The sequence below is a fragment of the Rutidosis leptorrhynchoides genome, chromosome 10 (genome assembly GCF_046630445.1).
Source record: "Rutidosis leptorrhynchoides isolate AG116_Rl617_1_P2 chromosome 10, CSIRO_AGI_Rlap_v1, whole genome shotgun sequence".
In the NCBI taxonomy this organism is placed as follows: domain Eukaryota; kingdom Viridiplantae; phylum Streptophyta; class Magnoliopsida; order Asterales; family Asteraceae; genus Rutidosis; species Rutidosis leptorrhynchoides.
The window spans coordinates 313081545-313109283 of record NC_092342.1 but is presented as its reverse complement, the minus strand read 5'-3'; the positions used below and the strand labels follow the sequence as shown (position 1 = coordinate 313109283).

General features: G+C 31.5%; 1 protein-coding gene across 1 annotated transcript; it reads left to right on the top strand.

Moving 5' to 3' along the window:
• On the top strand, positions 1-27739 carry LOC139871252 (probable ubiquitin-conjugating enzyme E2 25). The gene is made up of 6 exons (XM_071858981.1): positions 1-809; positions 892-1031; positions 1137-1448; positions 2118-2185; positions 27491-27566; positions 27659-27739. The coding sequence occupies exons 1-6, from the start codon at positions 737-739 to the stop codon at positions 27737-27739; spliced, it is 750 nt and encodes a 249-aa protein (XP_071715082.1). The 5' UTR covers positions 1-736.

The window sequence follows — 27739 nt, the reverse complement described above, 5'->3', positions numbered from 1 at the left end:
GTTGATTCATATGAGTATGATGCTTATGAGTATGATGCTTTTGAGTCTGATGCTTATGAGTATGATGCTTATGAGTGTGATGTTTTGCAATCTTATTTTGATAAGTTGGATATTTCTACCGACACTGAATATGTCATTCCATGGTTGCAAGACTCTGAAAAGACACCTCCAATTCCATCTAGTAAACGTCAACGGAAGAGGGTTGACTCATCATCCACATTTAGATTACATCCTGAAACCTCATTTACTCGGAGTCATTATGTAATGCCACAAAGCAATACAGAATATCTCTCTGCACAAAACATGCCTTATAGTCAAAGTCAAAACATGTCTCATAATGAATTTGGCAGTGGTTCTAATTTTTCTCAAATACCTTATAGTCAAAGTCAATACATGTCTCATAATGAATTTACTCGAAGAAGGTCCACTCATTATGTAATGCGACAAAGCAATACAAAATATCTCTGTGCACAAAACATGCCTTAGAGTCAAAGTCAAAACATTCCTCATAATGAATGTGTGGGAAGTTCATCTGGCTTGGAAAGTCTTGATTGCGACGAGCTTCTGAAAAAGTATGAAAGTTTCAAGAATTTTGATACGGCTGTGGATTTTTCAGATCATCTTTATGCGAATCAGAATTCATCGATAACGCAGGCAAGTTTGCATATTCTTTGATTTATTTCTACTTTTCATCCTTTTATATACACATTCGTCATTTTATAGACATAATATTCACATGTTTCAGCTGCCTAAAAGTTGGGCTAAAAGGATACAGGAAGAGTGGAGGATTCTTGAGAAAGACTTGCCTGGTATGCCTCACGTACTACTGACCCATTCATGAAAAATACTAATTTATGTTGACTTTTGTTTGTTTGTGTTTTTGGACTAAAGACACAATATTTGTGAGGGTGTATGAATCGAGGATGGATATATTACGAGCTGCAATTATTGGAGTAGAGGGGACTCCGTATCACGATGGTCTCTTCTTTTTTGATGTGTATTTCCCAAGCAGCTATCCAGATACCCCTCCTGTAAGTCCACTTATTTTATTTACTTGATTGATTTTAATTAATGCATATATACTTTTGGTTAACTTTATGTGCTGTATTTTTATTAATATTTTTATTTTATTTCAGCTTGTGAAGTATCACTCTGGTGGTCTACGTATAAATCCGAATCTCTGCAAGTCTGGCAGAGTATGCCTTAGCCTTTTGAACACATGGAGTGGCGGTCAGCAGGAGAAGTGGGTCCCTGGCACTTCGACAATGCTCCAAGTTTTGGTTTCTATACAGGGTTTGATTCTTAACACAAAGCCATTCTTTAACGAACCATGGTTTGCATACGATAGTGACATTGCACTTGGTGAAAAGATGTCCTTGCAATACAATGAAGATACCCTTATTTTATCGCTTAAGACGATGGTGCATACCATGAATAAGCTACCCAAGGTAGTTTTTACATTCTAGAAGTGGGATAATTGGTGGGTAAGGCATGGGGGGTAATGACATAACACATTACACTACAACTTATCTTGTAGTTTTTCACGCTAAAAAATGTGAATATAAGTTACAAGCGTGGAAAAGCATGACATCAAAAATTTTGAAGCGTGAAATAATATGGTGTCAAAATTTTTAAGTGTTATTAACTTAATGACACTTTAAAGTGTCATTGGTTTTTTTCTTTTTAATGCTTTTAAGTGTCAAAAACTTTGTGACAATTTATAGGTGTCAAAATTATATCAAGTAATTTAAGCTTTAAAGTGTCAAGAATAATGAAAGCGTCAGAAATGTAGCTTTTTTTGTTGTTGTATTGTTAATGCTTGTAATTTTGATTGTTAAGCTCCATTCTTGAGGGTTGTCTCAGCACTAGTCGAATCCAAACAGCGTATATTTTAATTGTTAAGCTCCACGGGTTGCATTTTATTTTTTATATGCCAAAGATGAAACATGGTCTGTGGTGACCCAATCATAAGTAACTTAGGTTGGCGACTCAATCATAAGTAACTTAGGTTCTAATTCCAACGTTGGACAAGATTGCTTCATTATATGAGTTTAAGGTTTTAAGTTCTTTTGGCTTATTTTACAGTTGCTATACTTTCTGATCTTGTTTAAATACAGAACTTTGAAGAGTTGGTGGCTGGACATTTTCGCAATCGTGTTGGTGATATTTTAATGGCGTGTAAAGCGTACATGGAAGGCGTGCATGAAAGGACCCGTTCATATACATTATAAACGATTCACAATAGTTGATTACATTGCGAGGTATTTGACCTCCATATGATACATTTTACAAACATTGCATTCGTTTTTAAAAGACAAACTTTCTTTACATAGAAAATTGACAGGCATGCATACCATTTCATAATATCCACTACCCAACTATAAATTGATTTAATAATAATCTTTGATGAACTCAATGACTCGAATGCAACGTTCTTCGAAATATGCTATGAAAGACTCCAAGTAATATCTTTAAAATGAGCAAATGCACAGCGGAAGATTTCTTTAACACCTGAGAATAAACATGCTTTAAAGTGTCAACCAAAAGGTTGGTAAGTTCATTAGTTTATCATAATCATTTATTTCCATCATTTTAATAGACCACAAGAATTTCATTTCCAGTTCTCATAAATATACGTCCCATGCATAGAGACAAAAATAATCATTCATATGGTGAACACCTGGTAACCGACATTAACTAGATACATATAAGAATATCCCCTATCATTCCGGGATCCTCCTTCGGACATGATATAAATTTCGAAGTACTAAAGCATCCGGTACTTTGGATGGGGTTTGTTAGGCCCAATAGATCTATCTTTAGGATTCGCGTCAATTAGGGTGTCTGTTCCCTAATTCTTAGATTACCAGACTTTAATAAAAAGGGGCATATTCGATTTCGATAATTCAACCATAGAATGTAGTTTCAATTACTTGTGTCTATTTCGTCAAACATTTATAAAAGCGCATGTATTCTCAGTCCCAAAAATATAAAGGGTAAAAAGGCAAATGAAACTCACCATACTGTATTTCGTAGTAAAAATACATATAACGTCATTGAACAAGTGCAAGGTTGGCATCGGATTCACGAACCTAAATTAATTATATATAATTATGTGTTGGTCAATATTTGTCTAACAAATTAGGTAAGTCATAGTGTACCACAATCCTAATGCTCGAGACTAATATGCAAAAGTCAACAAAAGTAAATTTGACTCAAAATAATTTCCAAAAATCTATACACGATTAATATATAGTTTAAATATCGTCGTTTTATATTTTTAAATATTTTTTAAAAGATTTATTAGAGTAAATAATATAATTTATTTATTAATAAATAAAATTTTTATATTAAATTTATATAATAAAATATACTTTTATATATATTAAGTAATAAAATTTATAGGGTTCATTTAATATCATAAAGATAATATGATAGGTATTATTAAAGTAAGTTATTACACGTAGTAAAATATGTTTGTATCACATATTTATTTGATAAAATAATATCTATAATGATAGTAAGTAAAAGTTGTATTATTTTGTAATAATAATTATTATTATAAAAATATCAATATTTATAATTACTAAGATGACATTATGATAAAACGATAATTCTAATTATGATAACTTTAATATTTACGATAATTTTTAATATTATCTTTAAAATAATAATTCTATTTAAAATAATAATAATAATGATATTTTATAGTAACAATGACATTTCTATTAAAATGATAATTTTTGTTAAAATGATAGTTTTAATACTAACGATACTTTTAATAATAATACTTTTAATAAAAATAATAAGAACGATAATTTTATCTAAATCAATATCTTATAATATTTTAATTTCATCATGATACTCTTACTCATTATTTTCTAATCGTTTCGTTTAATAGCTTTTAATTGTCTTTTATATCGTGTTAATAATAATGATAATAATAGTAATCAAAATAATTAGGTGTTACAAATATTTGTTTTAATTATACTAATAGTAATAATGATAGTTACTATAACATTATTAACAATAATACTAATAATTATCTTAATGATAATATAGTAATAATAATAATAACAATAACAATAACCATTTTTAAATAATGATATATATATTATTAATGATAATAATAATAATAATACTAATAATAATAATAATAATAATAATAATAATAATAATAATAATAATAATAATAATAATAATAATAATAATAATAATAATAATAATAATTGGATAATAATAATAATACTAATTATAACTTTAACGATAATAACGATAGTAATAATAAAAAAAAATAACAATTTTTAATGATAAATCCCTTTTATTGATAAAGATAATAATAATGATATTAATAAGATAAAACTAGAACGACGATAAAAACGACGATAATAATAATCATTTTTAATAAAAATATCGAAAATTCAATTGATTATAACTTCTAATCCGTTCATCGAAACCATTCGATATCTAAATGAAAAGTTCTTAATTTTTCGCTAGCTTTCCAAGGACATGCATATCTTATACCTTATCTCAACCGCAAGTGTAACTAATTCAATATTCAACCTAACCTATCTAAGGGCAATATCAAAAGTACAAACATGCATAATCCTAAATACTCGAGCACTAGTCAGGGATACACTATTAGTATGTAAAAGTTAAATTATGAGTACTCACGTATCAATATTGAGATTCAATATTGCAGGAAAGGTACGTAGACGCAACGGAAATGATAAACACTATATTGACCTCACGAGCATACCCATGAACCATACTCAATCACCTCCATAGCTATAACCCATAATTTCCTTAATCCTATCCTACTCGAAAAACAATTTCGAATTCACTCATAATATTTTATGTATACTAATAATATCTTGAAATAATACAGAGTAAATATATATATGTAAATCGATTGAGAGAGTTTAGAGAAAAATATTTTCAAGTTTCTATGAAATAATGAAACCTATTGAATTCTATTTATAATAGATTTTTGAATTATTAAAGTGAATTATTAAAGTATGAATTATTAAAGTGAATTATTAAAGTGAATTATTAAAGTATGAATTATTAAAGTGAATTATTAAAGTATGAATTATTAAAGTGAATTATTAAAGTATGAATTATTAAAGTGAATTATTAAAGTTAAAGTAAAGTAAAAATAAAGTAAAGGTAAAGTTTAAGTATAGTAAAAGTATAAAACTATGTACGTATAATACGCGTATAAATATATATAATATTAATTTAAATCGTTATATATATTTAATAAAATAAAATATAAATATCGTTATCTTTATCATACTAGTTAAGTAATGAGTTGTCAAAAGTGGTTCTAGATATTTATAAAAGTTATATACGTTTTAATAATAAAGTTCTTTTTAAACTGAAAACGTTTTTTTTACGTTTGAAACTAAATAGATCAATCGAGTCTTTATGAGATTCAATCTTCCACTATCCTTTGTCTAGTTCTCAATGATTGACAATTTGTTCTTATTTATAAATAACTTTACCATTTTCCGAATATTGTTAAAATGAAAAGATTTCTCAAATCAACGTGGGCCTTTCAACAGAGACTTGTAATCATAATTCAATATATCTGATAATTCAATCATTTGATCTTATCTTCTAATTCCATTGATAAACATTTTGAAACAGATACAATCATATAAAGTATTTAATCTAATATTTTGTTTACGTTTCAAGTTATGATATATATACACATATACATATATAATCATATTCGTTCAATGGTTCGTGAATCGTTGGAACTTGGTCGAGGTTGAATGAATGTATGAACATAGTTTAAAATTCTTGCAATTTAACTTAACAAATATTGCTTATCGTGTCGGAAACATATAAAGATTAAAGTTTAAATTTGGTTGGAAATTTCCGGGTTGTCACAGTGCAAGTGGGGTGTCATGTGAAAGGAGGTGTGCAAGATGTTGATGATGGTGACAATAGATGTTCAGATCACTTCAAGAACGGTGTCTCGTCATACATAAAGACACTTATATCTGCATTTAAAAATATTGGAGTTGACGAAGTTGGCGAATGCTTAACGTTAAGTGGAAATAAATTTTATGCACAAGCACCACCAACCAAAACAACACCACCAATAACAACACCACTGAAATGTCCCGTTCTTATTGATTAAAAACGTTCCATATTAATTGATTTCGTTGCGAGGTTTTGACCTCTATATGAGACGTTTTTCAAAGACTGCATTCATTTTTAAACAAACCATAACCTTTATTTCATCAATAAAGGTTTAAAAAGCTTTACGTAGATTATCAAATAATGATAATCTAAAATATCCTGTTTACACACGACCATTACATAATGGTTTACAATACAAATATGTTACAACAAAATAAGTTTCTTGAATGCAGTTTTTACACAATATCATACAAGCATGGACTCCAAATCTTGTCCTTATTTAAGTATGCGACAGCGGAAGCTCTTAATAATCACCTGAGAATAAACATGCTTAAAACGTCAACAAAAATGTTGGTGAGTTATAGGTTTAACCTATATATATCAAATCGTAACAATAGACCACAAGATTTCATATTTCAATACACATCCCATACATAGAGATAAAAATCATTCATATGGTGAACACCTGGTAACCGACAATAACAAGATGCATATATAAGAATATCCCCATCATTCCGGGACACCCTTCGGATATGATATAAATTTCGAAGTACTAAAGCATCCGGTACTTTGGATGGGGTTTGTTAGGCCCAATAGATCTATCTTTAGGATTCGCGTCAATTAGGGTGTCTGTTCCCTAATTCTTAGATTACCAGACTTAATAAAAAGGGGCATATTCGATTTCGATAATTCAACCATAGAATGTAGTTTCACGTACTTGTGTCTATTTTGTAAATCATTTATAAAACCTGCATGTATTCTCATCCCAAAAATATTAGATTTTAAAAGTGGGACTATAACTCACTTTCACAGATTTTTACTTCGTCGGGAAGTAAACTTGGCCACTGGTTGATTCACGAACCTATAACAATATATACATATATATCAAAGTATGTTCAAAATATATTTACAACACTTTTAATATATTTTGATGTTTTAAGTTTATTAAGTCAGCTGTCCTCGTTAGTAACCTACAACTAGTTGTCCACAGTTAGATGTACAGAAATAAATCGATAAATATTATCTTGAATCAATCCACGACCCAGTGTATACGTATCTCAGTATTGATCACAACTCAAACTATATATATTTTGGAATCAACCTCAACCCTGTATAGCTAACTCCAACATTCACATATAGAGTGTCTATGGTTGTTCCGAAGTATATATAGATGTGTCGACATGATAGGTCGAAACATTGTATACGTGTCTATGGTATCTCAAGATTACATAATATACAATACAAGTTGATTAAGTTATGGTTGGAATAGATTTGTTACCAATTTTCACGTAGCTAAAATGAGAAAAATTATCCAATCTTGTTTTACCCATAACTTCTTCATTTTAAATCCGTTTTGAGTGAATCAAATTGCTATGGTTTCATATTGAACTCTATTTTATGAATCTAAACAGAAAAGTATAGGTTTATAGTTGGAAAAATAAGTTACAAGTCGTTTTTGTAAAGGTAGTCATTTCAGTCGAAAGAACGACGTCTAGATGACCATTTTAGAAAACATACTTCCACTTTGAGTTTAACCATAATTTTTGAATATAGTTTCATGTTCATAATAAAAATCATTTTCCCAGAATAACAACTTTTAAATCAAAGTTTATCATAGTTTTTAATTAACTAACCCAAAACAGCCCGCGGTGTTACTACGACGGCGTAAATCCGGTTTTACGGTGTTTTTCGTGTTTCCAGGTTTTAAATCATTAAGTTAGCATATCATATAGATATAGAACATGTGTTTAGTTGATTTTAAAAGTCAAGTTAGAAGGATTAACTTTTGTTTGCGAACAAGTTTAGAATTAACTAAACTATGTTCTAGTGATTACAAGTTTAAACCTTCGAATAAGATAGCTTTATATGTATGAATCGAATGATGTTATGAACATCATTACTACCTTAAGTTCCTTGGATAAACCTACTGGAAAAGAGAAAAGTGGATCTAGCTTCAATGGATCCTTGGATGGCTCGAAGTTCTTGAAGCAGAATCATGACACGAAAACAAGTTCAAGTAAGATCATCACTTGAAATAAGATTGTTATAGTTATAGAAATTGAACCAAAGTTTGAATATGATTATTACCTTGTATTAGAATGATAACCTACTGTAAGAAACAAAGATTTCTTGAGGTTGGATGATCACCTTACAAGATTGGAAGTGAGCTAGCAAACTTGAAAGTATTCTTGATTTTATGAAACTAGAACTTTTAGAATTTATGAAGAACACTTAGAACTTGAAGATAGAACTTGAGAGAGATCAATTAGATGAAGAAAATTGAAGAATGAAAGTGTTTGTAGGTGTTTTTGGTCGTTGGTGTATGGATTAGATATAAAGGATATGTAATTTTGTTTTCATGTAAATAAGTCATGAATGATTACTCATATTTTTGTAATTTTATGAGATATTTCATGCTAGTTTCCAAATGATGGTTCCCACATGTGTTAGGTGACTCACATGGGCTGCTAAGAGCTGATCATTGGAGTGTATATACCAATAGTACATACATCTAAAAGCTGTGTATTGTACGAGTACGAATACGGGTGCATACGAGTAGAATTGTTGATGAAACTGAACGAGAATGTAATTGTAAGCATTTTTGGTAAGTAGAAGTATTTTGATAAGTGTCTTGAAGTCTTTCAAAAGTGTATGAATACATATTAAAACACTACATGTATATACATTTTAACTGAGTCGTTAAGTCATCGTTAGTCGTTACATGTAAATGTTGTTTTGAAACCTTTAGGTTAACGATCTTGTTGAATGTTGTTAACCCATTGTTTATTATAACAAATGAGATATTAAATTGTTATATTATCATGATATTATGATATATAATATATCTCAGTATGATGTATATACAGTTAAATGTCGTTACAACGATAATCGTTACATATATGTCTCGTTTCGAAATCATTAAGTTAGTAGTCTTATTTTTACATATGTATTTCATTGTTAATACACTTAATAATATATTTACTTATCATTTAACATAATTAACCAAGTGTATCAATATCTTAATATGATTCATATGTACCTAGTACGACGTTGTTATAACGATAATCGTTATATATATCGTTTTCGAGTTTCTTAAATTAATAGTCTCATTTTTATGTATATAACTCATTGTTAAAATACCTAATGAGATACATACTTATAATAAAAACATATTAACTATATATATAACCATATATATGTCATCGTATAGTTTTTACAAGTTTTAACGTTCGTGAATCACCGGTCAACTTGGGTGGTCAATTGTCTATATGAAACATATTTCAATTAATCAAGTCTTAACAAGTTTGATTGCTTAACATGTTGGAAACATTTAATCATGTAAATATCAATCTCAATTAATATATATAAACATGGAAAAGTTCGGGTCACTACAGTACCTACCCGTTAAATAAATTTCGTCCCGAAATTTTAAGCTGTTGAAGGTGTTGACGAATCTTCTGGAAATAGATGCGGGTATTTCTTCTTCATCTGATCTTCACGCTCCCAGGTGAACTCGGGTCCTCTACGAGCATTCCATCGAACCTTAACAATTGGTATCTTGTTTTGCTTAAGTCTTTTAACCTCACGATCCATTATTTCGACGGGTTCTTCGATGAATTGAAGTTTTTCGTTGATTTGGATTTCATCTAACGGAATAGTGAGATCTTCTTTAGCAAAACATTTCTTTAAATTCGAGACGTGGAAAGTGTTATGTACAGCCGCGAGTTGTTGAGGTAACTCTAGTCGGTAAGCTACTGGTCCGACACGATCAATAATATTGAATGGTCCAATATACCTTGGATTTAATTTCCCTCGTTTACCAAATCGAACAACGCCTTTCCAAGGTGCAACTTTAAGCATGACCATCTCTCCAATTTCAAATTCTATATCTTTTCTTTTAATGTCAGCGTAGCTCTTTTGTCGACTTTGGGCGGTTTTCAACCGTTGTTGAATTTGGATGATCTTCTCGGTAGTTTCTTGTATAATCTCCGGACCCGTAATCTGTCTATCCCCCACCTCACTCCAACAAATTGGAGACCTGCACTTTCTACCATAAAGTGCTTCAAACGGCGCCATCTCAATGCTTGAATGGTAGCTGTTGTTGTAGGAAAATTCTGCTAACGGTAGATGTCGATCCCAACTGTTTCCGAAATCAATAACACATGCTCGTAGCATGTCTTCAAGCGTTTGTATCGTCCTTTCGCTCTGCCCATCAGTTTGTGGATGATAGGCAGTACTCATGTCTAGACGAGTTCCTAATGCTTGCTGTAATGTCTGCCAGAATCTTGAAATAAATCTGCCATCCCTATCAGAGATAATAGAGATTGGTATTCCATGTCTGGAGACGACTTCCTTCAAATACAGTCGTGCTAACTTCTCCATCTTGTCATCTTCTCTTATTGGTAGGAAGTGTGCTGATTTGGTGAGACGATCAACTATTACCCAAATAGTATCAAAACCACTTGCAGTCCTTGGCAATTTAGTGATGAAATCCATGGTAATGTTTTCCCATTTCCATTCTGGGATTTCGGGTTGTTGAAGTAGACCTGATGGTTTTTGATGCTCAGCTTTGACCTTAGAACACGTCAAACATTCTCCTACGTATTTAGCAACATCGGCTTTCATACCCGGCCACCAAAAATGTTTCTTGAGATCCTTGTACATCTTCCCCGTTCCAGGATGTATTGAGTATCTGGTTTTATGAGCTTCTCTAAGTACCATTTCTCTCATATCTCCAAATTTTGGTACCCAAATCCTTTCAGCCCTATACCGGGTTCCGTCTTCCTGAATATTAAGATGCTTCTCCGATCCTTTGGGTATTTCATCCTTTAAATTTCCCTCTTTTAAAACTCCTTGTTGCGCCTCCTTTATTTGAGTAGTAAGGTTATTATGAATCATTATATTCATAGATTTTACTCGAATGGGTTCTCTGTCCTTCCTGCTCAAGGCATCGGCTACCACATTTGCCTTCCCTGGGTGGTAACGAATCTCAAAGTCGTAATCATTCAATAATTCAATCCACCTACGCTGCCTCATATTCAGTTGTTTCTGATTAAATATGTGTTGAAGACTTTTGTGGTCGGTATATATAATACTTTTGACCCCATATAAGTAGTGCCTCCAAGTCTTTAATGCAAAAACAACCGCGCCTAATTCTAAATCATGCGTCGTATAATTTTGTTCGTGAATCTTCAATTGTCTAGACGCATAAGCAATCACCTTCGTTCGTTGCATTAATACACAACCGAGACCTTGCTTTGATGCATCACAATAAATCACAAAATCATCATTCCCTTCAGGCAATGACAATATAGGTGCCGTAGTTAGCTTTTTCTTCAATAACTGAAACGCTTTCTCTTGTTCATCATTCCATTCAAATTTCTTCCCTTTATGCGTTAATGCAGTCAAGGGTTTTGCTATCCTGGAAAAGTCTTGGATGAACCTTCTGTAGTAACCAGCTAGTCCTAAAAACTGGCGTATGTGTTTCGGAGTTTTCGGGGTTTCCCACTTTTCAACAGTTTCTATCTTTGCCGGATCCACCTTAATACCTTCTTTGTTCACTATGTGACCGAGGAATTGAACTTCTTCCAACCAAAATGCACACTTTGAAAACTTAGCGTACAATTCTTCCTTCCTCAATACTTCTAACACCTTTCTCAAATGTTCACCGTGTTCTTGGTCATTCTTTGAGTAAATAAGTATGTCATCAATGAAAACAATGACAAACTTGTCAAGGTATGGTCCACACACTCGGTTCATAAGGTCCATGAACACAGCTGGTGCATTAGTTAAACCAAATGGCATGACCATAAACTCGTAATGACCGTAACGTGTTCTGAAAGCAGTCTTTGGAATATCATCTTCTTTCACCCGCATTTGATGATACCCGGAACGTAAGTCAATCTTTGAATAAACAGACGAGCCTTGTAGTTGATCAAATAAGTCATCGATTCTCGGTAGTGGGTAGCGGTTCTTGATGGTAAGTTTGTTCAACTCTCGGTAGTCGATACACAACCTGAATGTACCATCTTTCTTCTTGACAAACAAAACAGGAGCTCCCCACGGTGATGTGCTTGGTCGAATGAAACCACGCTCTAAAAGTTCTTGTAATTGGCTTTGCAGTTCTTTCATCTCGCTGGGTGCGAGTCTGTAAGGAGCACGAGCTATTGGTGCAGCTCCTGGTACAAGATCTATTTGAAATTCAACGGATCGATGTGGGGGTAATCCCGGTAATTCTTTCGGAAATACATCGGGAAATTCTTTTGCAATGGGAACATCATTGATGCTCTTTTCTTCAGTTTGTACCTTCTCGACGTGTGCTAGAACAGCATAGCAACCTTTTCTTATTAGTTTTTGTGCCTTCAAATTACTAATAAGATGTAGCTTCGTGTTGCCCTTTTCTTCGTACACCATTAAGGGTTTTCCTTTTTCTCGTATAATGCGAATTGCATTTTTGTAACAAACGATCTCCGCTTTCACTTCTTTCAACCAGTCCATACCGATTATCACATCAAAACTCCCTAACTCTACTGGTATCAAATCAATCTTAAATATTTCGCTAACCAGTTTAATTTCTCGATTCCGACATATATTATCTGCTGAAATTAATTTACCATTTGCTAATTCGAGTAAAAATTTACTATCCAAAGGCGTCAATGGACAACTTAATTTAGCACAAAAATCTCTACTCATATAGCTTCTATCCGCACCCGAATCAAATAAAACGTAAGCAGATTTATTGTCAATAAGAAACGTACCCGTAACAAGCTCTGGGTCTTCCTGTGCCTCTGCCGCATTAATATTGAAAACTCTTCCACGGCCTTGTCCATTCATGTTCTCCTGGTTCGGGCAATTTCTAATAATGTGGCCTGGTTTTCCACATTTATAACAAACTACATTGGCATAACTTGCTCCGACACTACTTGCTCCACCATTACTCGTTCCGACACCATTTGTTCCTTTCGTTGTATTAACCCCTGGTCCCCAGACCTCACACTTTGCCGCGCTATGACCATTTCTTTTACACTTGTTGCAAAATTTGGTGCAGAACCCCGAGTGATTCTTTTCACACCTTTGGCATAGCTGCTTCTGATTGTTGTTGTTGTTGCGGTTATTATTGTTGTTGGGATGATTGTTGTAGTTGCTGTTGTTGTTTTTGTTGTTGTTGTTGGGCCGTTTGTTGTAGTTGCGATTGATGTTGCGATTGTTGGGATAATTGTTGCGATTATTGTTGTAATTGTTGTTGTTGTTGTATTGGTGATTCTTATCACCGTTTTCCTCCCACTTTCTTTTGACTTGCTTCACATTGGCCTCTTCAGCAGTCTGTTCTTTAATTCTTTCTTCAATTTGGTTCACGAGTTTGTGAGCCATTCTACATGCCTGTTGTATGGAGGCGGGCTCGTGTGAACTTATATCTTCTTGGATTCTTTCCGGTAATCCTTTCACAAACGCGTCGATCTTCTCTTCCTCATATTCGAATGCTCCCGGACACAATAGGCACAATTTTGTGAATCGTCTTTCGTACGTGGTAATATCAAATCCTTGGGTTCGTAACCCTCTAAGTTCTGTCTTGAGCTTATTGACCTCGGTTCTGGGACGGTACTTCTCGTTCATCAAGTGCTTGAATGCTGACCACGGTAGTGCGTACGCATCGTCTTGTCCCACTTGCTCTAGATAGGTATTCCACCATGTTAACGCAGAACCTGTGAAGGTATGCGTAGCGTACTTTACTTTGTCCTCTTCAGTACACTTACTTATGGCAAACACCGATTCGACCTTCTCGGTCCACCGTTTCAATCCGATCGGTCCTTCGGTTCCATCAAATTCCAAAGGTTTGCAGGCAGTGAATTCTTTGTAGGTGCATCCTACACGATTTCCTGTACTGCTAGATCCAAGGTTATTGTTGGTATGTAGCGCAGCCTGTACTGCGGCTATGTTTGAAGCTAGAAAGGTACGGAATTCCTCTTCATTCATATTCACGGTGTGTCGAGTAGTCGGTGCCATTTCCTTCAAAATAGTTAAATGGAACAAGTTAATCATACAGAATATTAAGAGTAGTTAATAGTATTTCGTAGCATAATATGAACTCATTTATAAAAGCTTTTTCTTCATATTAGCGTTTTATAAGTTTAAATTCGGGTAGTACCTACCCGTTAAGTTCATACTTAGTAGCTAATATACAATTCAACTACTACAATTCTATATGAAAAACTGATTATAATAATATTTCGCGTTCAAACTTTTATACAATATTTTACAAACTTACAATACCGCTTATTTTACATAAAGCATGAAATATAGCACACAATAACTTTGATACAAGATAGTTGTGAAGACAATTCTAGCTAGTACACAAGTCGTTCAGCAAAGGCAATAAAGACACGTAATTCATACGTCCAGAAACAAGTCATGCATTCTGGTTTTACTAGGACTACTTCCCATCCTTGGTCTTGTGCAACATAACCGTTATGGCCGTTGATAAGACAGCGTGTTGTAACGTCGTCAAAGGGACGAGGGTTACGTAATGTCCAACAGTCCCGTAATAATCTAAAAACCTCATTTCTTACCCCAATTACCGACTCCGTCACTTGTGGAAACGTTTTGTTTAATAGTTGTAGCCCGATGTTCTTGTTCTCACTTTGGTGAGAAGCGAACATTACTAATCCGTAAGCATAACATGCTTCTTTATGTTGCATGTTAGCCGCTTTTTCTAAATCACGAAGTCCAATATTCGGATATATTGAGTCAAAATAATTTCTTAACCCGTTGCGTAAAATAGCATTTGGGTTCCCCGCAATATATGCGTCAAAGTAAACACACCGTAACTTATGGGTTTCCCAATGTGATATCCCCCATCTTTCAAACGAAAGTCTCTTATAAACCAAGACATTCTTGGAACGTTCTTCGAATGTCTTACAAACTGATCTCGCCTTAAATAGTTGTGCCGAGGAATTCTGGCCGACTCTAGACAAGATTTCATCAATCATGTCTCCGGGTAGGTCTCTTAAAATATTGGGTTGTCTATCCATTTTGTGTTTTTAAACTGTAAAATAGACAAGAGTTAGATTCATAAAAAAAATACTTATTAATACAAGCAATTTTTACATATATCATAAAGCATACGAACACTATATTACATATATTACACCACACGAATACAACTATCTTATTCCGACTCGCTCGTTTCTTCTTCTTCGGTTTTGGTTCGTTTTGCCAAGTTTCTAGGGATATATGATGTTCCCCTAATACGAGCCGTCGTGATCCACATTGGTTTAGAAAAACCTGGTGGTTTAGAGGTTCCCGGGTCATTGTTACAACTTAAGGACTTCGGGCGTTGATGATACATATAAAGTTCATCGGGGTTGGAATTAGATTTCTCTATTTTTATGCCCTTTCCCTTATTATTTTCTTTTGCCTTTTTAAATTCAGTTGGGGTAATTTCTATAACATCATCGGAATTCTCGTCGGAATCCGATTCATCGGAGAATTGGTAATCCTCCCAATATTTTGCTTCCTTGGCGGAAACACCATTGACCATAATTAACCTTGGTCGGTTGGTTGAGGATTTTCTTTTACTTAACCGTTTTATTATTTCCCCCACCGGTTCTATTTCTTCTTCCGGTTCCGATTCTTCTTCCGGTTCCGATTCTTCTTCCGGTTCCGACTCTTCTTCCGGTTCCTCTTCGGGAACTTGTGAATCAGTCCACGAATCATTCCAATTTACATTTGACTCTTCATTATTATTAGGTGAGTCAATGGGACTTGTTCTAGAGGTAGACATCTATCACATAATATCAAACGCGTTAAGAGATTAGTATATCACATAATATTCACATGTTAAAAATATATAGTTTCCAACAAAATTTGTTAAGCAATCATTTTTCAAATAAACACGGTCGAAGTCCAGACTCACTAATGCATCCTAACAAACTCGATAAGACACACTAATGCAAAATTCTGGTTCTCTAAGACCAACGCTCGGATACCAACTGAAATGTCCCGTTCTTATTGATTAAAAACGTTCCATATTAATTGATTTCGTTGCGAGGTTTTGACCTCTATATGAGACGTTTTTCAAAGACTGCATTCATTTTTAAACAAACCATAACCTTTATTTCATCAATAAAGGTTTAAAAAGCTTTACGTAGATTATCAAATAATGATAATCTAAAATATCCTGTTTACACACGACCATTACATAATGGTTTACAATACAAATATGTTACAACAAAATAAGTTTCTTGAATGCAGTTTTTACACAATATCATACAAGCATGGACTCCAAATCTTGTCCTTATTTAAGTATGCGACAGCGGAAGCTCTTAATAATCACCTGAGAATAAACATGCTTAAAACGTCAACAAAAATGTTGGTGAGTTATAGGTTTAACCTATATATATCAAATCGTAACAATAGACCACAAGATTTCATATTTCAATACACATCCCATACATAGAGATAAAAATCATTCATATGGTGAACACCTGGTAACCGACAATAACAAGATGCATATATAAGAATATCCCCATCATTCCGGGACACCCTTCGGATATGATATAAATTTCGAAGTACTAAAGCATCCGGTACTTTGGATGGGGTTTGTTAGGCCCAATAGATCTATCTTTAGGATTCGCGTCAATTAGGGTGTCTGTTCCCTAATTCTTAGATTACCAGACTTAATAAAAAGGGGCATATTCGATTTCGATAATTCAACCATAGAATGTAGTTTCACGTACTTGTGTCTATTTTGTAAATCATTTATAAAACCTGCATGTATTCTCATCCCAAAAATATTAGATTTTAAAAGTGGGACTATAACTCACTTTCACAGATTTTTACTTCGTCGGGAAGTAAACTTGGCCACTGGTTGATTCACGAACCTATAACAATATATACATATATATCAAAGTATGTTCAAAATATATTTACAACACTTTTAATATATTTTGATGTTTTAAGTTTATTAAGTCAGCTGTCCTCGTTAGTAACCTACAACTAGTTGTCCACAGTTAGATGTACAGAAATAAATCGATAAATATTATCTTGAATCAATCCACGACCCAGTGTATACGTATCTCAGTATTGATCACAACTCAAACTATATATATTTTGGAATCAACCTCAACCCTGTATAGCTAACTCCAACATTCACATATAGAGTGTCTATGGTTGTTCCGAAGTATATATAGATGTGTCGACATGATAGGTCGAAACATTGTATACGTGTCTATGGTATCTCAAGATTACATAATATACAATACAAGTTGATTAAGTTATGGTTGGAATAGATTTGTTACCAATTTTCACGTAGCTAAAATGAGAAAAATTATCCAATCTTGTTTTACCCATAACTTCTTCATTTTAAATCCGTTTTGAGTGAATCAAATTGCTATGGTTTCATATTGAACTCTATTTTATGAATCTAAACAGAAAAGTATAGGTTTATAGTCGGAAAAATAAGTTACAAGTCGTTTTTGTAAAGGTAGTCATTTCAGTCGAAAGAACGACGTCTAGATGACCATTTTAGAAAACATACTTCCACTTTGAGTTTAACCATAATTTTTGAATATAGTTTCATGTTCATAATAAAAATCATTTTCCCAGAATAACAACTTTTAAATCAAAGTTTATCATAGTTTTTAATTAACTAACCCAAAACAGCCCGCGGTGTTACTACGACGGCGTAAATCCGGTTTTACGGTGTTTTTCGTGTTTCCAGGTTTTAAATCATTAAGTTAGCATATCATATAGATATAGAACATGTGTTTAGTTGATTTTAAAATTCAAGTTAGAAGGATTAACTTTTGTTTGCGAACAAGTTTAGAATTAACTAAACTATGTTCTAGTGATTACAAGTTTAAACCTTCGAATAAGATAGCTTTATATGTATGAATCGAATGATGTTATGAACATCATTACTACCTTAAGTTCCTTGGATAAACTTACTGGAAAAGAGAAAAGTGGATCTAGCTTCAATGGATCCTTGGATGGCTCGAAGTTCTTGAAGCAGAATCATGACACGAAAACAAGTTCAAGTAAGATCATCACTTGAAATAAGATTGTTATAGTTATAGAAATTGAACCAAAGTTTGAATATGATTATTACCTTGTATTAGAATGATAACCTACTGTAAGAAACAAAGATTTCTTGAGGTTGGATGATCACCTTACAAGATTGGAAGTGAGCTAGCAAACTTGAAAGTATTCTTGATTTTATGAAACTAGAACTTTTGGAATTTATGAAGAACACTTAGAACTTGAAGATAGAACTTGAGAGAGATCAATTAGATGAAGAAAATTGAAGAATGAAAGTGTTTGTAGGTGTTTTTGGTCGTTGGTGTATGGATTAGATATAAAGGATATGTAATTTTGTTTTCATGTAAATAAGTCATGAATGATTACTCATATTTTTGTAATTTTATGAGATATTTCATGCTAGTTTCCAAATGATGGTTCCCACATGTGTTAGGTGACTCACATGGGCTGCTAAGAGCTGATCATTGGAGTGTATATACCAATAGTACATACATCTAAAAGCTGTGTATTGTACGAGTACGAATACGGGTGCATACGAGTAGAATTGTTGATGAAACTGAACGAGAATGTAATTGTAAGCATTTTTGGTAAGTAGAAGTATTTTGATAAGTGTCTTGAAGTCTTTCAAAAGTGTATGAATACATATTAAAACACTACATGTATATACATTTTAACTGAGTCGTTAAGTCATCGTTAGTCGTTACATGTAAATGTTGTTTTGAAACCTTTAGGTTAACGATCTTGTTGAATGTTGTTAACCCATTGTTTATTATAACAAATGAGATATTAAATTGTTATATTATCATGATATTATGATATATAATATATCTCAGTATGATGTATATACAGTTAAATGTCGTTACAACGATAATCGTTACATATATGTCTCGTTTCGAAATCATTAAGTTAGTAGTCTTATTTTTACATATGTATTTCATTGTTAATACACTTAATAATATATTTACTTATCATTTAACATAATTAACCAAGTGTATCAATATCTTAATATGATTCATATGTACCTAGTACGACGTTGTTATAACGATAATCGTTATATATATCGTTTTCGAGTTTCTTAAATTAATAGTCTCATTTTTATGTATATAACTCATTGTTAAAATACCTAATGAGATACATACTTATAATAAAAACATATTAACTATATATATAACCATATATATGTCATCGTATAGTTTTTACAAGTTTTAACGTTCGTGAATCACCGGTCAACTTGGGTGGTCAATTGTCTATATGAAACATATTTCAATTAATCAAGTCTTAACAAGTTTGATTGCTTAACATGTTGGAAACATTTAATCATGTAAATATCAATCTCAATTAATATATATAAACATGGAAAAGTTCGGGTCACTACAACCACCACCAACAAAAACACCACCAACAACAACACCAACACCACCACCACCACCACCACCACCACCACCACCACCACCAACCATTGCTCATTCTTTTAATTATTCTTCTTGTAGAATAATGTAAACCTCGTAGGTATAACCTATTATTGAAAGGATGCTAATGGAGTTTCCGTATCTTTTGGATATAATTATCTAGGGACCCCGTATATGATTAGAAGATGTAATGCATAGGGGTTATATTATAGAGGGTGTTTCAACCAACTCTTTTCCTAATGCAAGAAGATTTTGACTTGTTTATATAGCTCCTCTACAATTATGTGTCCTTGCTTGTACAACTCTAATCCATTTTGTTTTTAATAAGCAAAATTTTCATGTCAAATATTTCGAAGGACCAATGTGCAATTTTAGATTATAAAGGTCCAACTTCTAAGCTTGAAATGGACATTTAACCAAGTGAACCATTTTTAATTTATGAACCGTACCGTACATTTACCACATTTTAATTCCATTGTTTACATAAATGTATTTCAAAGTAGTATCTCATTGTTTATTTGTATTCCATTGTTAGGAGCTTATAATTTTCTTAACGACTACTTGGTTTAGGATCAGTTCAGTTAAGAAAGGTCCATCAAGACTAAGAAACTACCCTTGATCTTTTCAATCCCTCTAGTAGAGAATTCTTAGCCTTCGTCTTATAAACTGAGCTCTCACAAAGCAAGTCATTACTTATTGTTTACACACACTTTCTATTTTACTTAGCCTACTTCTTTATCATTATATCAATTAGGTAGGGGAAACTCTGTGTACTAACTTTCTCTTCTTTCTTCTTCTTAGAAATCCCTTGCCACTTCCCTTCTTTGCTAGCACGTACATATCTTGCTTTGCACAAGAGATTTACAGTCAAAATCAAAAATGAAATAATGAGTCAATGAAATTTCAGCCAAAAAAGTGGATGATAGTAAAAAGATTGCGAACGATTAATGGATTAATGGCACCCATAATGGCCCGAAAGAATTTTTATTTTGGCCAAAAAAAAAAAAAAAAAACCAAAGAACTTTATAAACAAAAAGGGAAAACTTCATCAAAAAGATCAAATTAAGCTACAACCGAGCGAAACCAAAGTTCCGTCGAGCACAGTGGCGGATCCAGGAATCTTAGTCACTGGTAGCACAAAATAATACTATAGTCTGTCCATTAGACTGCTATTAACCTTGCGCGTGACGTCTCATACAAATAGTGCATTTTTTTTCTTCCAAAAAGTAAAAACTTGGCAGGTAAGTTTTTTAAGTTTTTGACATTCGTTAACCCAGAATATTAAATTTTGTGTCCAAATAGCAATGAACTGTATTTTTCGTATAAACTTTTGTTATCTAACCGAAAAAAATAAACTTTTCATAACCTTCCATTAAATATTACAAAATTAAATATATAAGTCCTAAACTTCATAACATTTATATTGATTTCAAATATAATATAAAAATATTAATTTTTATACGTATTTTTCAATTAACATTATATTTTTTAGAATAAATAAACAAATTTTATTTTAACATCCTTTTTAACACTATCAAGGATCAAGGACATAGAAAAAATATATGAGTGGTACTTAGAATCGATAATAATGTGAAGGATTATAATGGTTATATGATATTTATATTGGGTTATCAGTATAAATTGTTAAGGACTAAATTATTAGCTTCCATAAATAAGAAGGTTCAAAAAGAAAACTTATTAAATAAAGTAAAGTACAGAGAGAGAAAAAAGTGAAATACGTGTTTCTACACACTCCATACAAAACAATCATCATCTTCTTCAAAGAATTATTTCTTTTTACCTGCAACTAAAACACCAAATATTTTCTTCTTTTTACTTATTTATTTTTTATTCTACTTGAAAATTTTAAATTACTAGTACTAGATAGCTTAGTTGAGTGGTTGCATGTGCTACCACTCAAAACCATATAGATCCGCCCCTGGTCGAGCACAACTGAAGCATACAAACGCAACTAAGAACGCAGCCAAAACAATAAACAAAATATGAGAAATACGGAAACTAAAATTGATACAAAAGCAATGAGTTGGCGTAGTGGTGGTGAGTTGACTTCGCATTTGAGAGGTCAGGAGTTCGACTTCCGCTCGCTGTAAAACCTTGTTATTACCATCCCATTCCATGAGCCTCAGAGGAATGCATTCGAACCTCACCTAATGAGGTTTTACCACATACGATGCTCGTATGAGTCTGGTTATTGTTGGTGATTTGTGTGACAACTCGGAAATTTCCGACCAAATTTAAACTTTAATCATTATATGTTTCCGACACGATAAGCAAAGTCTGTAATGTTGAATCTCAAAAATTTTAAACTATGTTCATACATTCATTTAACCTTAACCAAACCGTGACGATTCACGAACCATTATATTTGGATAGGAATATATACATGTATATATATATGTATATATATTATAACTTGAAAACATTAACAAAGTATTAGATATAATACTTTACATGATCGTTTTTGCCGACGGAGTTAAAAGATAATATCAAATGATTGATTTATCAATTTACATCGTGATATGATTACGGGTCTCTGTTGAGAGGTCCACTTTGATTTAGAAAACCTTTTCTTTTTAACGATATTCGGAATAATTCGTAAAGTGATTTACAAATAAGAACAAATGTGTCAATTAACGGAAAATAGACAAGGGTTAGTGGAGATTCCTGTTTGAATTTCAATTCATGATTTACAATATTATCCTAGTGACTTTTAATACGGTAATTATTAGCTTTCATAATATTTAATGTGAAAGTAATATTATGGAATATAGATAACTTAGAAAATAAATATCGACGTTTTACCTTAAAACGATTTCATACGTTCATTTTAACCTTTGGACTTTATCTCACGCTTCATCAATAAATAGTAATTTAAAAACTTGAAACCTATTATGAGTATATATAATTCTACTTTTCTAAAACGTTTTATGATATAACGACTTCCTTTATTTTAACCTTTTAAAACGATTCTTAAATATATTTAGTTTTAGAAAACAAAATTATCATATTTATTGATATAGTTCCAAACGTACAAAACGTTTTCAGTTTAAAAAGAACGTTATTATTAAAACGTTTTATAAGATAATTTGTTTATGAATTTTGAAGGATTTAATTAAAGCTTATATTATAAATTACAGGTATATATATAGTGTTTCAAAAACGTAAACGTAATACGACATAATATATTTTCTATTATTTAAACGATTATAAATGAACTTCGAAATATAATTATTTTTGAAAAACTAAAATATAATATTTTAATTCTATATGATATGTACAAATTGATATATATATATATATATATATATATATATATATATATATATATATATATATATATATATTACAAAGTGATTAATTATAATATTAACTTGATACAAAACGTTTTGGATTTAAATTAATACTATCATATGTATATATAACGAGACGTCGATTCATTGAAGCAAATGACCATAATACTCAAAGGTATAGATTACTTTTCTTATAATATAGATTATTGGGATATAAGTCTAATTATTGTTAAGGGTACGTACCGCTAAACGTAAAGTACTAGTTTTCTCAGTGTACGAGTTAACGTTTGAGAAACCGGAACCAGGACATTAGTCAGGTGACATCGTACAAATCATCAGTGTTAAAATTGCAAGTTAACTAAGTATGTAAATATAATATAATATTTAATTAATTATAAAGATTTAATATATATATAATTATAATATAAAACGAGTGTTGTCAAGAAGTTTTAGTCGATCATGAGCTGTACCAGGTGCCATGCGATCGCATGGGCATCACCCTCAAACTCCATGTGATTTCATGGAGGGGGTAGGTGGGATACATCGCCTATAAATCGAATTCGAGTATGTGTTTTTGATTCATTCACTTAACATCCTCCGTATTATTATTATTATTATTATTATTATTATTATTATTATTATTATTATTATTATTATTATTATTATCATTATTATTATTATTATTAAGATTAATATTATTATTAATTGTATTATTATTAGAGGTATTATTATTAGTATTATACATAAAATACTACGACGGAGTCATGAGCGAGTTAGTTCAAAACGGATTTTTCGAACGGGATAAAGCTAAGGAAATTATGGGTTATAGCTATGGAGGTTATGGGTATTGTTCGAGGGTTTTGTTTGTAAGTCAAACTAGTGTTTATCATCTTCGTTGCGTCTACGTACTTTCCTGCAATATTGAATCTCAATATTTATACGTGAGCACTCATAACTTAACTTTTATATATTAGTAATGTATCCCTGACTAGTGCTCGAGTATATATGATTATGCATGCTTGTATGTTTAATTTCGTCGTTAAATAGTTTATGATAAATCACAAATTTGTTACATATGAGACTGAGATAAGGTATATGATATGCATGTCGTTGGAAAGCTGGCAAAAAATTAATAACTTTTCATTTAGAAAGCGTATGATTTCGATGAACGGATTAAAAGATATCGTCAATTGAATTATCTATAATTTTAAGTATTATTGTTAAAATGATTATTATTATTGTTATCGTTATCGTTATCGTTATCGTTATCGTCGTTATTATCGTCATTATTATTATTATTATTATTATTATTATTATTATTATTATTATTATTATTAAAATAATTAATATTTTTATCAAAACAACCATTTTATTATTTTTATCGTTATTATTATTAAAATTATCATTAATATTAAAACTATCATTTTTATTAAAATTATGATTTTTATAAAAATATCATTGTTATTATTAAATATCATTATTATTATTATTATTATCATTTTAGTATTATTATTATTAAAAATTATCATTTTGAATAGAATTATTATTTTTATTACAGTTAATAATAAGAAGTATCGTTATTATTAAAATTATCATGATTAGAATAATCATTTTATTATAATTAATATCATCATTAGTAAATATAAACATTGTTATTATTATTAGTAGAATAATAATAATAATTATTATTATAATATAATACAACTTTTACTTATTATTATTATCAATATTATTTTAAATGAATATGTGATACAAAGATAATTTACCACATGTAATATAATTATATTAAAAATACATACCACTATATTTTTATGATATTAGTGAATTTAATAAATTTTATTACCTGAGTTATATAAAAAAATATATTTGTATCATATATAAATTTTAATATAAATTTTATTAATAAATGACTTGTATTAATTACTCTAGTAAAATCTGATAAATATATGTAAATACGTATAATGACTATATTTAAATTATATAATAAACATGTATAGATTTTGGATGTCATTTTGAATCAAATTGATTTTTGTTAACTTTTGCATATCGGTCTCGAGCATTAGGATTGTGATACACTACGACTTGACCTAAATTGTTAAACAGATATTGACCAACATATATATATATATATATATATATATATATATATATATATATATATATATATATATATATATATATATATATATATATATATATATATATATATATATATATATATATATATATATATATATATATACTTAATATAGGTTCGTGAATCCGAGGCCAACCTTGCATTTGTTCAATGCCGTCATATGTATTTTTACTACGAAATACAGTATCGTGAGTTTCATTTGCTCCCTTTTTAAATGCTTTTGCAATATATATTTTTGGGACTGAGAATACATGGGTTACTTTTATAAATGTTTTATGAAATAGACACAAGTAATCGAAATTACATTCTATGGTTGAATTATCGAAATCGAATATTGCCCTTCAAGTCTGGTAACCTAAGAATTAGGGAAATGGCCCCTAATTAACGCGAATCCTAAAGATAGATCTATTGGGCCTAACAACCCCCATTCATGTATATGGATGACTTTAGTACTTCGAGATTATAATTATATAGACGTCGATGTCTGTGGGGATATTCTATGTATGACAACCCGGAAATTTCCGACCAAATTTAAACTTAATCTTTATATGTTTCTGACATGATAAGTAAAGTCTGTAATGTTGAAATATCAAAAACTTTGAACTGTGTTCATGTATTCATTGTTCTTCGACCATTCTCGACGATTCATGAACCATTATTTGTAAATAAATGTGTATACATATAAAAATAAAAATAAATATATGTATAGAGTATATAAAAAAAATAATTATCTAATGATTATAGTACTCGTTGGACGTTTCGATTATTATTTAGAGAAGTTTAAATCGAACTTACGTGATTTTAGAATAAATGATGATCCGAAAATAGGTTGTATCAATTTTAGCTTTATTAAAAATATATTTAGAATCTATTTTATTAATTTTAAAAATATTTAATTTTTGGTGGGATCGAGCTCGAATGACAGGTCAATTTTTATGAACGATATTAAACAAGTTTAAGACTCGAACTTATGAGAAGTTGGAATTAAATATTGGTCCATAATTAAGTTATGTAAAGTTTAGATTTATTAAAAATATTTTTACTTTGATGAGTTGAATTTTAATACTCCGTACAGATTACTTGGAATTAAAAATAAATAGTAGACGCACCTTTTTGATCAGGCTTGAAACATTTAATGACCAAAATAAATAAATGGACTTAATTTAAAAATTTGGGATTTTTAGGAACACTTTTATATATCAACTGTTTAGCAATGAACACGATAGCACTCTGTCGGGAAAGTGTCGACACATAAATTTTAAATTGAAAGCTGCATTACTATTGGGCACTATTCTTAATTGATTATCACTGTTCTTAATTGATCGTCATTTGTCCTTAATTGTTTGTCATTTGAATCAATATATACAACTGCATATTATTAAAGTTAACTACTGTGCCTAATTGATTCAATTAAGTGAACTGTTTTTTGGATTCTAGGTATGTTATTTATATTATATATATACAATATACACATCCATTAAGATAGACAAAACACCCCACCTTCATTCTTTCTTTTTATGTTAGACAACCACACATATATTATAAGTATTACTTTAGTTACAGTATTATATCCTAGTGACTATATATGCATATAAAAATCACCCCACTTTTACGTTCAAAAGCTTGCACCCATAGCACTAACTTGAAGCAACCAAAATTTTTATTTTAACTTGAAGGAGATCTTGCTTATGATACTCTTCGACTCATATTCAAACCTACCCGAAATCATATTCGGGTGTATGGATACCGAGTTGAGTTCGAACCAAGACGGAGATGTTAAGACAACCGGGTTATTGGGAATGAACTGAGGGTCATTATCTTTTGCTTTCTCAAATGGGTAACTTGAAGTTTTATTATTGTATTTTGAGTCGGGACTCGACCGGTGTTTTATTATTTGGAGACGTCAAGATATCATGGCTTAACCCGTTAAACTAGACACCGATAGTTAATATGTCGAGCCCATTTGCAGATTTCACGCAGATAGTACCAAAACACCTTGACCCATTCGTGACCTTCTGCTTCAATCCTATTCGAAACCCACAACCATAGACCTTCCAACACCACAACCCAAGTCACAACCACAACCTTGAGAAACTGCTCCTGCTACAGCGGGTTCTGATTCAACTATCGTAAAACACCTACCACCACCTTAACACCACTCCACTGCCACCCGTCAAAACTACCACCTCTCACCATTGTTAATCACCTCACCATAAACCACCTATGAGCGTCCCCCACTTAAATCGATCACCACCACACTCCCCCTACTGCAGCTAAATTTCGTCACCCATATCAACCACCATCGCCACCCACAACCAGCACAACACCATCGCTATCAAAACTGCTACAACCGCTGCAAACAACAGAAACCCAGAACCACCCAGTTGTTACTATCTCATTCCTGTTTCAATCTATTTTCTTTCTGTTTTTTTATTTTGAATTAGCAAACCACCACAAATCCTTTTAAACTTTTATTGTTGGTTTCCTGTTGCTGTACAAAACCCAACCAACAATGAACCTGTGATTGTGATGATGAGAATGATGTTACAAGTGACGATAATGATGATGGCGTATGAGATTATGATGATGAGCATGACGATGTGATGATGAAGATGATAGGCGATATGATGATGAATAAGGAAGAGGATGCGAGTATGACGATGCTTGATGATGGTTATGTGATGATGAGATGA